This window comes from Thamnophis sirtalis, unplaced genomic scaffold (genome assembly GCF_051295495.1).
Source record: "Thamnophis sirtalis isolate CommonGarterSnake01/CBP01778 unplaced genomic scaffold, rThaSir2_p1.2 scaffold_2, whole genome shotgun sequence".
Lineage (NCBI taxonomy): Eukaryota > Metazoa > Chordata > Lepidosauria > Squamata > Natricidae > Thamnophis > Thamnophis sirtalis.
Window position 1 is genome coordinate 43,864,470 of NW_028261382.1, and position 15,971 is coordinate 43,880,440.

The 15,971-nt window shown below is 46.0% G+C and overlaps 2 protein-coding genes across 3 annotated transcripts in view; one reads left to right on the plus strand and one right to left on the minus strand.

Moving 5' to 3' along the window:
- Positions 1-2,016, minus strand: part of DNAJC4 (DnaJ heat shock protein family (Hsp40) member C4) — an 18,970-nt gene extending 16,954 nt beyond the window's left edge. For both annotated transcript variants that reach the window (XM_087705221.1, XM_087705219.1), the window contains exons 1-2: positions 1,894-2,016; positions 228-341 (exon numbers count right to left, since the gene is read on the minus strand). In XM_087705221.1, the coding sequence (XP_087561347.1) occupies positions 228-340 (113 nt within the window). In that variant the 5' untranslated portion in view covers position 341; positions 1,894-2,016. The remainder of the gene's footprint in view (positions 1-227; positions 342-1,893) is intronic.
- A 3,448-nt stretch (positions 2,017-5,464) lies between these two features.
- NUDT22 (nudix hydrolase 22) lies at positions 5,465-15,420 on the plus strand. The gene is made up of 6 exons (XM_087705226.1): positions 5,465-5,591; positions 10,525-11,015; positions 12,055-12,168; positions 12,260-12,357; positions 13,105-13,198; positions 13,886-15,420. The coding sequence occupies exons 2-6, from the start codon at positions 10,545-10,547 to the stop codon at positions 13,988-13,990; spliced, it is 882 nt and encodes a 293-aa protein (XP_087561352.1). The 5' UTR covers positions 5,465-5,591; positions 10,525-10,544; the 3' UTR covers positions 13,991-15,420.
- Positions 15,421-15,971: the final 551 nt, after the last annotated feature.

Consider the following 15,971-nt stretch of genomic DNA (forward strand, 5'->3'; position numbering starts at 1 on the left):
CCTTCCTTTTACTCCACTCCCTTTCTCCCACCTCCCCTCAATTTAAACCCCACATCCGTTGAGCTATTCCACTGCCTTCTGATGAAGGGAGATGTGGCTTACCAAAGCTTATACCTCTTAATATAATTTGTGTGTCAGAAAAGGTGCTCCCCCCCGCCCCAACCCACCACCCACTCCGGAATCTCATCAGTTCAAGTGCCCGAGTTAATTTCAAGAAACAGACTCACCAGCCGTAGATCGCGGAAGTAAAAGCCCGATGCCGGGAATTTTGGCAAAGTTGGCAACAACGGCAAAGGAAATATAGATTAGCCAAGGCCATTTCTTCAAATCCTGTTCTCATCCTGGCAAAAGGAATGAGGAAAGACATAGGGAATCATTACAATGTAAGCAATATTGTCAAAGTTTATATATTTACAGTCCTTGTGGGTTTGGGGGGCTTCTGTATAGTACAGGTAGTCCTCGCAATTGCAACAGAGCCCTAAATTTCTGTTACTAAGCAAGACAGTTGCCCCATTTTATGGCCTTTCTTGCTGCCGCTGTTAAGCAAATCATTGCAATTCTTAAGTTGTCAAGTGAATCTTTTGACTTTGCTTGCAGAAGGTCGAAAGAGAATCACGTTGACCCCAGGACACTTGCAACCGTCATAAATATGAGCTAGTTGCTTCGTGTCCGGATTTTGACCATGGTCATAAGTGTGAAAAATTGTTATTGTCAGCCTCTGCTTTGCTGCTGCTTCGGCTGCCATTGGTATAAGTCAAGGTGATAAGACTGGAATATATATATATTATGATTGGACAGAAGGATAGATAATGCACTAAGTAGGCTAATAATTAATGGTTGAGACTAATTGTGTATAATGTGAATGTATGGTCACTTTGACTCTGCGGTACTGCATTGTTTTAAATGTAAAAATAATTAAAATATGTTTTTTTTAAAAAAAAAACCTCAGCGGCTGTTGACAAAAATAGGATTGCCAACATGATCGCCAAGGTCCGATGATAGATATGGCACAAGAAGAAGAAGACAAAACATTTTGAATACAGTGTACTGTCAGGGTATATCATGTACAAAAGAAAAATGAAGAGAGAAAAAAACAAAATGTTAATACATATACTAGTAACAATAGAAATAATATAACCAAGAATTTTTGGCTCAGTTTCTTTTTAGATTAGCTCATTCATAATTCTGTTCCTTATATTGGCACATTTATAAATATAAACTATATATATATAATATATACATAGCAATCATGTGTTGTGGCTTTGAATGGTCATTAAAGAAATAGTTATAAGTCGAGGGCTATTTCTATATAGGATGCAAAGAAACACTCAGAGCAAATTTTCTCAGCCATCAAAGCAAATTCAAGGGCACCATCTCTCTTTTGCAACTCGTCCTGCATTAAAGATGGATGAGTTAGATGATGAATTGAGTGGCCTTTTGACTGCAATAAACCCAGATAGAGCCAATAAATAATGGTGACGACAGCAAGCCAAAGGACTAGAACTCCCATCGCTCCCAGCCAAGAATCCTCCTTAGTGGGAAGAAGTATAGGGTTAATCATTGGAGGGGCGGAACTCTAAGAAGCCTGCGGGCTATTTCCGGGGGGGAAGAAATATACGACGGACCCTTGCGGCAGAAGCCACCTTTGGAACCCGGAAGTGCAGCGGCAAGAAAGTTCCAAAACAATCCGAAGAGAATCCCGGAGAAACGGGTCAAGGGACGTTTTGAAACTGCTCGTCCTTTTTTTTTTTTAAAGGGACAAAACCCCCACTCAAACCAAAGCCACTCCCAACTGCCGGAGCAAACGTGGGAAGGTGACTGCGGAGTGGGGTGGGGGACAAAAAAGAGGGACGGGCAATGACGGGGGACACGACGGTTACCATAGAAACTCACCAACGGGTGCGTCGACCTCGGCCGCCATTTTGTTCTCCCTGCCGCGAGCCCCGAAAGGGAGGCGGGAGGGGGGGAGGGAAGGAGCGTCATCCGGGTATTCTCGAAGGACTCCAGCTCTTGCCTCCAAAGAGGCTGGGCCTACAAGTCCCAGAATTCTTTGCTGAAGATGCTGAGGTGTGGGGGGGGCACTTTGAGAAGCGGGTTGGGATGGAGGGACAGTTTATTATCATCTTTTTCTGAAGTTCTAGTTGGTACCAAACAGGTGTATCTTTACCTCATGACTTGGTGAAAGGTTGGAGTGAGTCCAGTGTTTTGCACACAAACACATCATACAGTGTGTTAAGTGAAAAGCTAGACTGGTGTTTCTTGCCCATAGCAACTCCCAGAATTCCCCAGCTGGCATGCTTTAAAAGCCGTGGACTACAAGTCCCAGAATTCCCTAGCTGGCATGCTGTAAAAGATGAGGACTACAAGTCCCAGAATTCCCCAGCCAGCATGCTTTAAAAGCTGTGGACTACAAGTCCCAGAAATCCCCATCCGGCATGCTTTAAAAGCTGCGGACTACAAGTCCCAGAAGTCCCCAGCCGGCATGCTTTAAAAGCTGCGGACTACAAGTCCCAGAAGTCCCCAGCCGGCATGCTTTAGAAGCTGTGGACTACAAGTCCCAGAATTCCCCAGCTGGCCTGAATTAAGATGGGTGAGCTTCAACTCCCAGAATCCCCAGCCGGCATGCTTTAAGATGGGTGGACTTCAACTCCCAGAATTCCCCAGCCGGCATGAACTAAGATGGGTGGACTTCAACTCCCAGAATCCCCCAGCCGGCATGCTTTAAGATGGGTGGACTTCAACTCCCAGAATCCCCCAGCCGGCATGCTTTAAGATGGGTGGACTTCCACTCCCAGAATCCCCCAGCCAGCTTGCTTTAAGATGGGTGGACTTCAACTCCCAAAATCCCCCAGCCAGCTTGCTTTAAGATGGGTGGACTTCAACTCCCAAAATCCCCCAGCCGGCATGCTTTAAGATGGGTGGACTTCCACTCCCAGAATCCCCCAGCCGGCATGCTTTAAGATGGGTGGACTTCAACTCCCAGAATCCCCCAGCCAGCTTGCTTTAAGATGGGTGGACTTCAACTCCCAAAATCCCCCAGCTGGCATGCTTTAAGATGGGTGGACTTCAACTCCCAAAATCCCCCAGCTGGCATTCTTTAAAAAGCTGTGGACTGCAAGTCCCAGAATTCCCCAGCCGGCATGCTTTCAAAGGTGTGGGTCTATATTTGTGTGTGTGGATGCTAATTCAAACGGATGTGTGCATGCGTAGCTCCTTTTCTTGCCTATTTGCAGATCTGGGAAGGCTGAGTGATTTTCTGTAGCCGCAGATGGTCCTGACGTCATGGCTGTAGGTCAAACTTTAAAGCAGAAGATGGGGGGCTCAGTGACTCTTATCAAACGCACGATTGTCCCCGTCCTCCAGACACAGAGAGGGGTATCCCTTTTTGCCAACAGCCAAAGATGCCCGAAGCCAAATCTCGACTGCCCCAGTGAATGAATCTTCGCTTTATGCAAAAGGAGGTATTTTTTCCTCCCCCACAAAAAAAAAAAAAAGATTAAATTGAAAGATGCCAACTCCAAAAACTGAAAGGCGAGAGAACAGCTGGCTGTGGGATCCCTTGCCAGGCCTTGTGTGGCTCTTGGTTTGAGAAACAGATTCCAGATGCTTTTCCAAAGTTGCCGGGCAAAAGGGCTCAGATTTGGTCAGCTGTGAAATAGACGGGAAGGATGCCAACAGTGAAAAAAACCAGCTAGGCAGCCCGACCGACAAAACACACTTTTGTCAAAGGTGCAACAGTGACATCTCCCTTTCACTGGGAGGAAGAGAGAACGGACCTTCTATTTTATTTTATTTTTGAATGAATGGGTGTGTGTGTGTGTGTTTCCTCCTACAAAGGGCCCAATCAGGACAGTTTAGGAAAACCCAGTGTCAAAAGGGAATTATGTTGTTGCCAAAGAGAAATGTCAATTTTTTTTCCCCGTGGTACAAAGAAGGAGAGACAAAAGATTAAAAACGTCAGCGAAAATTAATTCTTTATGCTCCAGGCTCCAAGCTGACCTTCGATTGCCAAATTTTGCAAAATTTTGAATCCCTGGTAATGAGGATTCAGTTTGTTTAAAAAAAAAAACACCACATACAATTACTTTATTGGCACCAGGAGTGGACAAGAAATAACCACACTATTGACTTTTTAAGGATTCAATTCAAATCTATATAACACAGGAATTCTCAAATGTTTTGGTCTTCCAGCGATCCATGGTGGCTTTGTGCAGGTAATGGGAGAAATGGGCTTTAAAAGCCTGCCAATTTTTAAAAGCATAATTAAATCTTGCCCCTGTTTTATCTGGCTTGAGTTTGCAGCTGGTTTAAAGAGATAAAATAGGGAGCAAAAAATGCATAATATAATAACAGAGTTGGAAGGGACCTTGGAGGTCTTCTAGTCCAACCCCCCTGCTTAGGCAGGAAACCCTATACCACTTCAGACAAAGGGTTATCCAACATCTTAAAAACTGCCATTGTTGGAGCATTCACAACTTCTGGAGGCAAGCTGTTCCACTGGTTAATTGTTCTCACTGTCAGGAAATTTCTCCTCAGTTCTAAGTTGCTTCTCTCCTTGGTTAGTTTCCATCCATTGCTTCTTGTCCTGCCCTCAGGTGCTTTGGAGAATAGCTTGACTCCCTCTTCTTTGGGGCAACCCCAGAGATATTGGAAGACTGCTATCATGTCTCTCCTAGTCCTTCTTTTCATTAAACTAGGCCTACCCAGTTCCTGCAACCGTTCTTCATCTGTTTTATTCTCCAGTCCCCTAATCCTCTTTGTTGCTCTTCTCTGCACTCTTTCCAGAGTCTCCACATCATTTTTACATCGTGGACACCAAAACTGAATGTGTGTGGTCTTACTAGCGCTCACCCTTTGTCTGTGCAAGCCCAATTCAGTTTTTTTTTAATTATTGTAATCCAATAAGAGAATATTTGCAGCTCATGGTTGAAATGAGGGGTCCTTGGTATTCTCTGAGCTTGGCTGTTTTCTTGCAGACATTTCATGACCCAACTAGGGAACATCATCAGTGCTGGAAGGGAGTAGGATTTGCAGAATAGAGGAGGAGGAGGAGGAGGAGGAGGAGGAGGAGGAGGAGGAGGAGGAGGAGGAGGAGGAGGAGGAGGAGGAGGAGGAGGAGGAGGAGGAATAATAATTGTGGGGTCCTTGGTATTCTCTGAGCTTGGCTGTTTTCTTGCAGACATTTCATGACCCAACTAGGTAACATCATCAGTGCTGGAAGGGGCATCTGCAGCAAACCCCTCTCCCTTCTAGCACTGATGATGTAACCTAGTCTGCCAGAAAACAACCAAGCTTAGAGAGAACCAAGGACCCCTCAAATTGCAACCCTTCTCCAAGTTGCCCTTTATGTCTGCCTGTTTGTCTGATAATCCTTCTTACATAGCATCTGATTTTGACAATTTGTATGAAAACTCCCACTTTTAAATCAGGGCTTTTTTTTTTTAGTTATAGGACCTTGATGAATGCCCAGCCGTGCCATCCTTTGGAGCCGATCCGTTGTGGATTCCTTCCGCGAATGTTCATATAAAGAACCGATAACTGAAGACACAAAGCGTTTTCCAATTGTCGTCGCAAGACCGATACGCCACAACGTGAGGCTTTTCCTAATACTTAATAATTCATTGTACATAGTATCTGGATTAATGTTAATGGCCAGCAGATTCGGACAGTGAGGAGGGTTGGGGAGGAACCTGGGCCAGTCCTGGAGTCTGGGGAAGGCTCTGAGGAGGGCTCTGTGTCGGAGGCAGAGAGGAGGCCAGGGCCGTATGCCAGCTATCAGCTGCCTTCGGAGGCAGGCATCAGTGGGGCAGAAGAACAGCTGGAGCCTCTTCCCAGTGTGCGCATGCGCAGAGTTGCCAGACGAAGGAAAGAGCTAAAGGACAGGGGTCGACTTGGGAGGAAGGCCACAGGGGAAACGATGAATGGCCCCTCCCAGAGGGAATAAAAGAGGAGCGAAAGGGGAGTGGAGTTTGCAGGAGACCATTAGTTCGCTTAATGGGTTCCTGACTCTCCGAGGCTCCTGGCCAAGTTTTGCAGAGATCAGCCTGGCAGCTCTCCAAGCCAGAGAAGGTCTGTGACTGTAAATCCTCCTTCGAAAGATTTTGCTGGATGTGAACGAGCAGAATTCACAGTCAATTAATAAAAGGGTTTTTTGTCAAGACACGGAGTTTGTTTCATGCTCTCATGAAGCCTCAGTCAGAACAATTAAGCAAAGTTAGTAAGCCAAAATCCCCAATCTTATTTCAGTCTGTCCTGTATTGTGTGAACCTGCACTAAATAATAAAGTCAAAACACTACCACGGTTACCCAACCTAGCCAATTCCAAAGCTGCCGGATTCTTAGGAAAAGCAAGCCAACTTTTATTGCTGAACAGGTACACCTTGACGTACGACCACAACTGGGCCCAAAATTTCTGTTGCTAAGCGAGGCAGTGGTTGAGGGAGTTTTGCCTCATTTTACGGCCTTCCTATCCACAGTTGTTAAGTGAATCACTCTAGTTATCATCATTGAAACCATATAGTTAAGGGAACCTGGCTTCCTTGTTGGTTTTGCTTGTCAGAAGGTCGCAAAAGGGGGAATCACGTGTCCCTGGGACATGGCAACGGTCATAAATATGAACCCATTGCCAAGCATCTGAATGTGGCCGGCATGACTCAATGCCGAAGGCGCACGGAACGCCGTTCCCTTCCCACCAAAGGTGGTTCCTATTTTTCTCCTCGCATTTTTTACGTGCTTTCGAACTGCTCGCTTGGCAAAAGCTGAGACAAATCACGGGAGCTCCCTCTGTTACGCAGCGCTAGGGATTCGAACCGCCGAACTGCCGACCTTTCTGATCGACAAGCTCAGCATCTTAGCCACATAATGAATGAAAAAAGAAAATAGGAGAGGAATATTTACAGTATCGTACGGAGCATTGCGAACTAGAGGGGAGAAAATATTTCATATTTCCCATATTTCCAATGTGCTGAAACTAATAAAGCAGAGAGAGAATTCCTCTCGGGTTTTGCTGCAAAGAATCCCTTTCTTAATTGCTTTTGACATTTTCATCTGTCTTCTTTTTAGCACCCTCGTGAGCCTAACCAGATTCAGTGGTCTGTGTCTTCCCGGTTCAAATCCCAAATAAATGTTTTCCGCACGTCTTCTGTGCTCAGTTTAAACTGTGACATAACAGTGTCTTTCCCCACTGCTTCCAACTGCAGATTACAACACTTCATTGAGTGACTGTTCAAAGTCACGACGGCACTGAAAAAAGGGAATTGTGGCTTGTTAGGAATATAATCTAACAGTTGGGTTGGCAATATATAAATCATGTAACAATGTTGTACCTGTTTCTTTAAATCATGCTGTAAATGTGATTGGTTGCTGTTTCCTCAATCGGCCATAAGATGGAGCCAGAATCACTGTTAGGGTGCTGATCTGATCTGAGTGTTTGGAAGCTGGCTGTTAGAAATGCCGTATAGTGATCAGCGTGAGCTATTGTAAGTTTTTGCAACTGCTAGCAAACTTTGTGTACCGGACTGTTCGCATGATTATGGACTATGTTATTTGGATTATCCCTTAACTGAAAGACGTTGATGGCTGACTGTCTTATCCGTGTATGACTTGGACTGTTTGATGGACTCTGATACCTCTATTTCCACGAAAGTAAAAGCCTATTTAAACTGCAGTGTCTAACCTAACATGACTGTTTTTCGCACTTAAGACCATCGCAAAACTCCAGGCTTTATGTGGTCAAAATTCAGACCTTTGGCAACTGACTCACATTATGATGGTCGCAGTGTCCCAGGGTCCTGTGAGCCCCTTTTGCAACCTGACTCTGTTGCTAAGTGAGACATTTGTTAAGTGAGTTTTGCTCCACTTCCTGATTTTTCTGACTACAATTGTTCAGAGAATCACCGCAGGTGTTAAGTTAGTCACCCGGTTGTTAAGTGAATCTGGCTTCTGCATTGACTTTCCTGATCAGAAGGTCACAAAAGAGGACTACATCACCCTGGGACATTGCAACAGGGGCTGGGGGGGGGAATCCCAGGACAATGAGACCATCATAAATATGAGCCAGTGGCCAAGCATCTAAATTTTGATCATGTGACCATGAAGATGCTGAGTGAAAAATGATCAAGTCACTTTTTTCAGTGCTGTTGTCACGTCAAACCATCACTAAATGAACTGTTGTTAAGTCGAGGACTAAGGCTATGATGACACTGAACTGTATTTTGGGGGAATGAACATGTCAAAATATTCATGACTGGGAGAGACATGGGAACAAGGTCAGCCGATGAATAGGCATAGCAACCAAGTCAGAGAATGGGAGCTTAAACAGATCTGAGTCTGTGCAAAGAATTGAAACAGAAACTTGAGCAGTCTGCTGCTCTGAGAAGTAAACTAGCAGTCTGTCTGGGCTTGTCTGCTGAAATGAAACAGTGCTTGTGTTTGCCTGTAACTCTCCTGCCTCATGTTTACTTGGAAGAATCACCTGTTGGCATTGTACATTTATCCATTTATTCTTTTGTATATAAAGAAGTAAATGAAACCTGCTGCATCTGTGTCTGCTTCTGGATTTGAATTTATGCAACAAACTCTGGCAGAACATTTATTTTAAAAAAAGACTTTAAGCCTTTTTTTAAAAATCTAGGGGAGGAAAACATTTTTAAAAGGATGAGTTCTTCAACGAACAATTCTTCAGCAAAGCTGCAATGAGGCAAGTGGCTTTTCTCCAGCCGCAGAAAATTATTTGCGATTAAACTGCAATGATGGCGTTCTGGGTTGTAGGAGCCGCGAAGCCCCCCCCCCCCGCCCGTTCGCTCCGTAATTAAATTGGAGTCTTATAATCTCATCCATCTCCGCTCGAGGGCTTGACGTCCTCTTTGGATTTATAGCCTCCGCAAAAGCTTAACATCCGGCGAGCAGAGGTGGTAGACTGAGTGAAGAATTCGCACGAAGAGTCTGATTTTTTATTTATTTCTTTGTCCTCCCTGCTGTTCCCCCCTTCCCAAAAATTGCTTTTTTTTCACGTTCCAGCTGAGCGTGGCCAACCTCTTCCTAACTCATCCTTTAACCGCAGATATCCCCAGCCCTAACCTCTGTAAAAAAATAATAATAATACGATGATTCTGTTTTGCGATTAAGCTGCCGGATTTTCCAATCCTTGATCCGCCGAAGACTTTGCTTCTAACACAACTGCGACCGATGTAGGATTCCTGCTTCCTTTTTTTTTAACGTCTCTCCAACCCCATTCGGAGAGAAAAGCAGGTCAAGATTTAATTTTTCGAACAGTTTTGGACAGCCCCGGTTTGAATTTCTCCTTCTCTTAACCTCCTGGTGTTTTTCCTTCTTCACATCAATCCTGTGGCCCTCTGGGATGAGGCATGAAAGGCAGCGAAATCTGAAAATATATCGCTCTGGCTTTGTGTCAGCCTCACTGGCAAGGGATGGTCGCTCTGTCCAGCCGTGACGAGCATTGCAAGTTATCCATGGTTAGTTTGACAGCTTGGGGGGGTCCTCGTGAGCAAGTGATGGTGTCTGTGAGCTTCAAACAAGGAGGCTAATTTCCCAGTTGTTTGGGTGAATTTGCACACCCAACAGGACTTAATTGTTCTGACATTCCCAAGAGCATGAAACAAACTCCTTGTTGTCCCGACAAACACCCCTTTTCTTGATTTACTGCGAATTCTGCTCCTTCACATCCAGCAGAGTCTTTCTCGAGGGAGGATTTACAGTCACAGACCTTCTCTGGCTTGGAGAGCTGCCAGGCTGATATCTGCAAAACTTGGCCAGGAGCCTCGGAGAGTCACGAACTGATTGTGTGAACTAACTGTCTCCTGCAAACTCCACTCCCCTGTCGCTCCTCTTTTATTTCCTCTGGGAGGGGCCACTCATCGTCCACCTGGTGGCCGGTGATTGAAACACATAAGGGAATATCTCTCCCACCACCTTGAATCTAGAAGTGGATCCATTGGTGGAAGGCGTAGACATTTTGGTGAGATACCGACGTTTAGTACTGTAAGGAATCCCGGACCGCTCCTGAGTGAAGGAGTGGAACGTCTGCCAGTTTGAACTGAGGTAACAGAATTGGAGGCAAGTGGCAGTTGGAATAGAGTTCTTTTCAGGTGGGGAGGGGGAGTAGAATGTCTACCTCCTTAGCATCAGAGCGTGTTCATATAAGGCAACGGGCAGTTGGAACAGAGTGCTTTTCAAATGGGGAGGGAGAGTAGAACGCCTTAGAATCAGAGAGTGTTAATTACTGTATAATAAATACTAATGATCTGATGGTCATTTCGAAAAACCTATTCTTAGCGAGCCAAGAGAAACATACGTGCCAAATTTCAAGTTTGTAGGCTGTACGGTTCTGGAGATTTCATGATGAGTGAGTGGTATTTGCCTTAGATAGATGGATGGATGGATGGATGGATGGATGGATGGATGGATGGATGGATGGAGAGAGAGAGAGAGAGAGAGAGCTGAAGAGGCTGGCTGGGAACCCCAACCAGAGGAAAAGCTGGATGTTCCTCCTTTCTCTTTTTCCAGGTGAGCAAAGCAGGCAAAGGATGGACCCAGATATCTCCTTACTGTTCAAGTGCCCGGATTCTGGGGGTATCCCCGAATCTCACGTCCGAGCAGAAGTTTCCCCCCTCTACGACCGGAACACTCTGCCTGCGGATCAGGTCCGAATCGATAGCGTCTGGGCAGCCCGTTGCCAGCAGAACCCGTGGCTTTTCGACGGGGCCAAATTCCGCCTCCACTCCGCCACGCTGAACGACGGGAACCTTTTGACTTTCCACCTGGGGCTCACCAGCTACAAGGACTTCGTGGGCACCAACTTGGTGGAGACGGCCTGGCAGCTGCGGGAACAGGGGCGCAAGGACTTTGGCAACAGCCAAGCCTACCTCGCCGAACCCCTGGGTGTGGGTGCTATGGTGCACACAGCAGACAACAATTTTGTCTTCCTACGGCGCAGCCTGCGTGTGGGGGAAGCCCCCGGGAAGGTCGATGTCCCTGGGGGACACCCAGAACCTCAGGTGGGTGTCTTTATCCAGTTTGATGCAGTGGAGGAAATCTCACCTGTCTTATAAATACAGGTGGCAGCTCCAGGCCTCTGGGCAGTTAGTCCTTGAGTTACGACCACCACGGAGCACAGAATTTTGGCTGCCAGCCTTTCCAATTGAGGCACCACAGGGCCTGATTAAATTTTACAACGCTTTTTGTGATATAAAGCAAGTCACCACGGTCGTTCCGGGGATCCCGTCAATGTTAAGCAAACCCCCTGGCCATTAAATGAATCCAGCATACCCAGTGGACTGCTTTCTGCTGGAAAACACCCTAAAAGTCACAAATTATGACTGCAGGATGCTATAAATGTGAGTCAGTTGCCAACTGCTAGGTTGGCAGAAGCTGGAACAAGTAACGGGAGCTCATTTTGTTACGTGGCACACGAGGGATTCGAACCGCCGAACTGTCAACCTTTCTGATTGACAAGCTCAGCATTTTAGCCACTGAGCCACCTTATAACAGCCCTTATAATATAATAGGATATTATAATTATATAACATATAGTTATATAATATATAATTATAGTTATATAATATATAATATTGTTTGCTTTATAATAGATTATATTATATTATATAATAGGATGCGGTGGCTCAGTGCCTAAGGCACTGAGCTTGTCGATCAGAAAGTTCGGCGGTTCGAATCCCTAGCAACGCATAATGGAGTGAGCCCCCGTTCCTTGTCCCAGCTTCTGCCAACCGAACAGTTCGAAAGAAGGTAAAAAATGCGAGTAGAAAAATAGGAACCACCTTTGGTGGGAAGGGAACAGCGTTCCGTGCGCCTTCGGCATTGAGTCATGCCAGCCACATGACCACGGAGACGTCTTCAGACAGCGCTGGCTCTTCAGCTTCGAAACAGAGATGAGCACCGCCCCCTAGAGTCAGGAACGACTAGCACATATGCGCGAGGGGAACCTTTACCATTACCTATTATATTATAGCATCCTATTAATAATATCCTATTATAGCAAACAGGCCTATTTGCTGCTATTCCCCTCTTTCTTTGCAGGCCGTGCTGGGCGTTGACGCTTCGGTGGGATCCTTGATTCGGCATCAGGATCTCCCGGGGGATCTGGTGGTCAGGGAGCTGTTCTCTTCTGTGCTTCGTGAGATCCAGGATGAGGTGAGAGGCCGGAGGAGAAGGAGGCAGGGGGGTTGAACCGGGTCTCCCTTCTGCTGCTTCCTGAATCGCCTTTTTTTTTACCTGTTTCCAGGTGAACCTTCAGCCAGCTGCTCTCAGCAGGCCCCTTTTGCTTGGCATCGTTCGGAACGAAACCACGGCTGGCCGGTGCAGCGCCGAATTCTACGTCAGGTAACGCTCGAGGAAGCAGGGATGCCGGCGGTCCTCGACTTAACGGCCGCACCTGAGCCCCAGATTTCTGTCACGAAATGAGACGTTTGTTAAGAGGGTTTTGCCCCATGTTGTAGTTAAGGTAATCGCGGCAGTTTGTTCATTTAGTAACGTGAATCTGGCTTTCTCGTTGACATTGACTGACAGGAGGTCATCAAACTCGATCACATGACCCTGGGACAGAGAAGTAGACTTAGAATAACTTGATTGCCGCTTTGGATGTACACAAATCGGCACACATTAAAATGAAATTTCGTTCGTGTATATGTGTGTATGTTTTTTAATGACCCTGTGGTCCCTTGCATTGAGTCTGAGCAACTGAATGGAGCTGAGTGTTTACTGGCCGGATGACATCCCTGTTGCCAGTACAGAGTTTTGTTTAGCAGAACTGTTGTGCTCAGAGAGAGGAATATCTGCCTCTACCTAGGATAACTCACGGCCTCCTGATTGTGAGGCGAGAGCTCCACCTCTAGGCCACCACGCCACTCACCCGCATGTATGACACGGAGGATCAACACAGTCTAGTTCAGATGCACACATGTAGGTGGCGAGAGAAATGGGACATCCCCTGGGACACTGCAACCGTCATAAATAAGAGTCGGCTGGTGGTTCATCCAGCCCGTTTTCAAACCTAGGGAGGCCTTCTCCATCATGACTTCAGTCGTCCTCCTCGGCTAACGGTTCTGCTCTCCTAATTTTGCCCTTCAGGTGCAGCCTGTCGTCAGAGGAAGTGAAGCAGCGTTACACTCTTGGGGGACCAGAAGCTCAAGAATCCGTCAGCATCATCTTCGTCAGCCGAGAGGTACGTTTGGCCTCAGTCACCCAGCCGGCTTTCATGCCTAAGGCAGGACTAGAACTCACCGTCTCCTGGTGATTGGTCCAAAGTCTCTCTCCCTCCCTCCCTCTCTCTCATTCTTTCTCTTTCTCCCTTTCTCTCTTCCCTTCCCTCTCCCCTATTCTCTCCTTCTTTCCCTCTCTCTTTTTCCCTCTCTTCCTCTCTCTCTTCCTCCCTCCCTCTCTCCTCTCTCTCATTCTTTCTCTCATTCTCTCCCTCTCTCTCTTTCCCTCTCTCCCTCCCTCTCTCTCCCTCTCTCATTCTCTTTTCGCTCTCATTCTCCCTCTCTCCCCTCTCTTTCCCTCTTTCCCTCTCTCTTTTTCCTCTCTTCCTCTCTTTTCCCTCTCTTCTTCTCTCTCTTCCTCCCTCTCTCTCCCTATCTCTCTCATTCTTTCTCTTGTTCTCTCCCTCTCTCTCTCTTTCCCTCTCTCTCATTCTCTCCCTCTTTCCCTCTCTCTTTTCCCCTCTCTTCCTCTCTCTTTCTCCCTCTCTCTCCTTTTCTCTCATTCTTTCTTTTTCTTGTTCTCTCCCTCTTTCCCTCTCCCTCTCTCTCCCTCTCTTTCATTCTCTTTCTCTCTCTCATTCTCTCCCTTTCTCTCTCCCTCTCTCTTTCCCTCTCTCATTCTCATTCTATGTCTGTGCGTGTGTGTGCAGGATGTCCTGTCGATGGAGCAGCAGGGCGAATGGTGGAATGAGCTGTGCCCATCAGCCAAAGGGGCAGTGAAACTTTACACAGAGGTCCTGGGAGCGAATCCGTAGAAGCCCACCGATAGACTCTCTCTCTCAGGGACTGCTCAGAACTTCTTTACCAAAACATCCAATGCCACAAATTCACCAGTTCCTGCTTTTCAGCGAAGGAGGAAGACTCACCTCTCTCTCTCTCTCTCTCCCTCCCTCTCTCCTCTCCTCCTCCTCTTCCCCCCCTCTCTCTCACTCACATACACACACACACACACACACACGCAGACACAAACTGGTAAGGACTTCCAACTCCTAGAACTGTACCTGTGGGCCCCCATTTTCCAATAAAGAGCTGCTTTTTTTTTCTTTAACTAAAAAAAAATCTCATTTCAGGTACAATTTCTGATGCTAGGATAGTTTGGCTAGGCTTCTTAAAGCATGCTGGCTGGGGGATTCTGGGCATTGAAGTCCACCCATCTTAAAGTGTGCCGGCTGGGAGATTCTGGGAGTTGAAATCCATCCATCTTAAAGCATGCTGGCTGGGGGATTCTGGGAGTTGAAGTCTATCCATCTTAAAGCAGGCTGGCTGGGGGATTCTGGGAGTTGAAGTCTATCCATCTTAAACCTTGCTGGCAAGGGAATTCTGGGAGTTGAAATCCATCCATCTTAAAGCATGCTGGCTGGGGGATTCTGGGAGTTGAAGTCTATCCATCTTAAAGCAGGCTGGCTGGGGGATTCTGGGAGTTGAAGTCTATCCATCTTAAACCTTGCTGGCAAGGGAATTCTGGGAGTTGAAATCCATCCATCTTAAAGCATGCTGGCTGGGAGATTCTGGGAGTTGAAGTCTATCCATCTTAAACCTTGCTGGCAAGGGAATTCTGGGAGTTGAAATCCATCCATCTTAAAGCATGCTGGCTGGGGGATTCTGGGAGTTGAAGTCTATCCATCTTAAACCTTGCTGGCAAGGGAATTCTGGGAGTTGAAATCCATCCATCTTAAAGCATGCTGGCTGGGAGATTCTGGGAGTTGAAGTCTATCCATCTTAAACCTTGCTGGCAAGGGAATTCTGGGAGTTGAAATCCATCCATCTTAAAGCAAGGCTGGCTGGGGGATTCTGGGAGTTGAAGTCCTCTTAAAGCATGAGGGCTGGGGACGTCTAGGAGTTGAAGCCCACCCATGCTGACTAGGGTCCACCCACCTTAAAGCTGCCAAAGTTGAGAAACTCTCTGATGCATGACCCACTGGGGGAAAAAAAACAACAACATTTGACTGGGTGAGTTGATGATGTGCTTTGCTTCTTTTGCAAAGGGCACATTTTAATTCCATGCAGCATTGCTGACTAGTGTGACTCACACAAATCCTGTGTGCTTCCCAGCATCTTCTGTGTGGAATGTCAAATTTGTGAGAGGGTGACCTTCGATTGCTTAGGGCCGCCTGCAAAACCATCCAGCCTTCGAAGGGACCGACAACCCCATTAAAAAATGGCCACCTTAAATCTGTCTGTCTGTCTGCCTGCCTGCCTGCCTGCCTATCTATCTATCAATCATCTATATCTATCTATCTATCATCTGTCTGTCTGTCTATCATCTATCTATCATATCTATCTACCTACCTACCTACCTACCTACCTACCTACCTACCTACCTACCTACCTATATCATCTATCTATCTAATCTATTTATCCTATCTATCTTCTATAGCTACCTACCTATCTATCTATCTATTTATCCATCCATCCATCCATCCATCCATCTATCATCTATATCTATCTATCTATCTATCTATCTATCTATCTATCTATCTATCTATCTATCTATCTATCTATCTATCTATATCTATCTATCTATCTATCTATCTATCCTATCTATCTATCATCTATATCTATCATCTATCTATCTATCTTCTATATCTATCTATCTATCTATCTATCTATCTATCTATCTATCTATCTATCTATCTATCTATCATCTCTATCTATCTATCTATCTATCTATCTATCCTATCTATCTTCTATATCTATATCTATATCTATCTATCTATCTATCTATCTATCTATCTA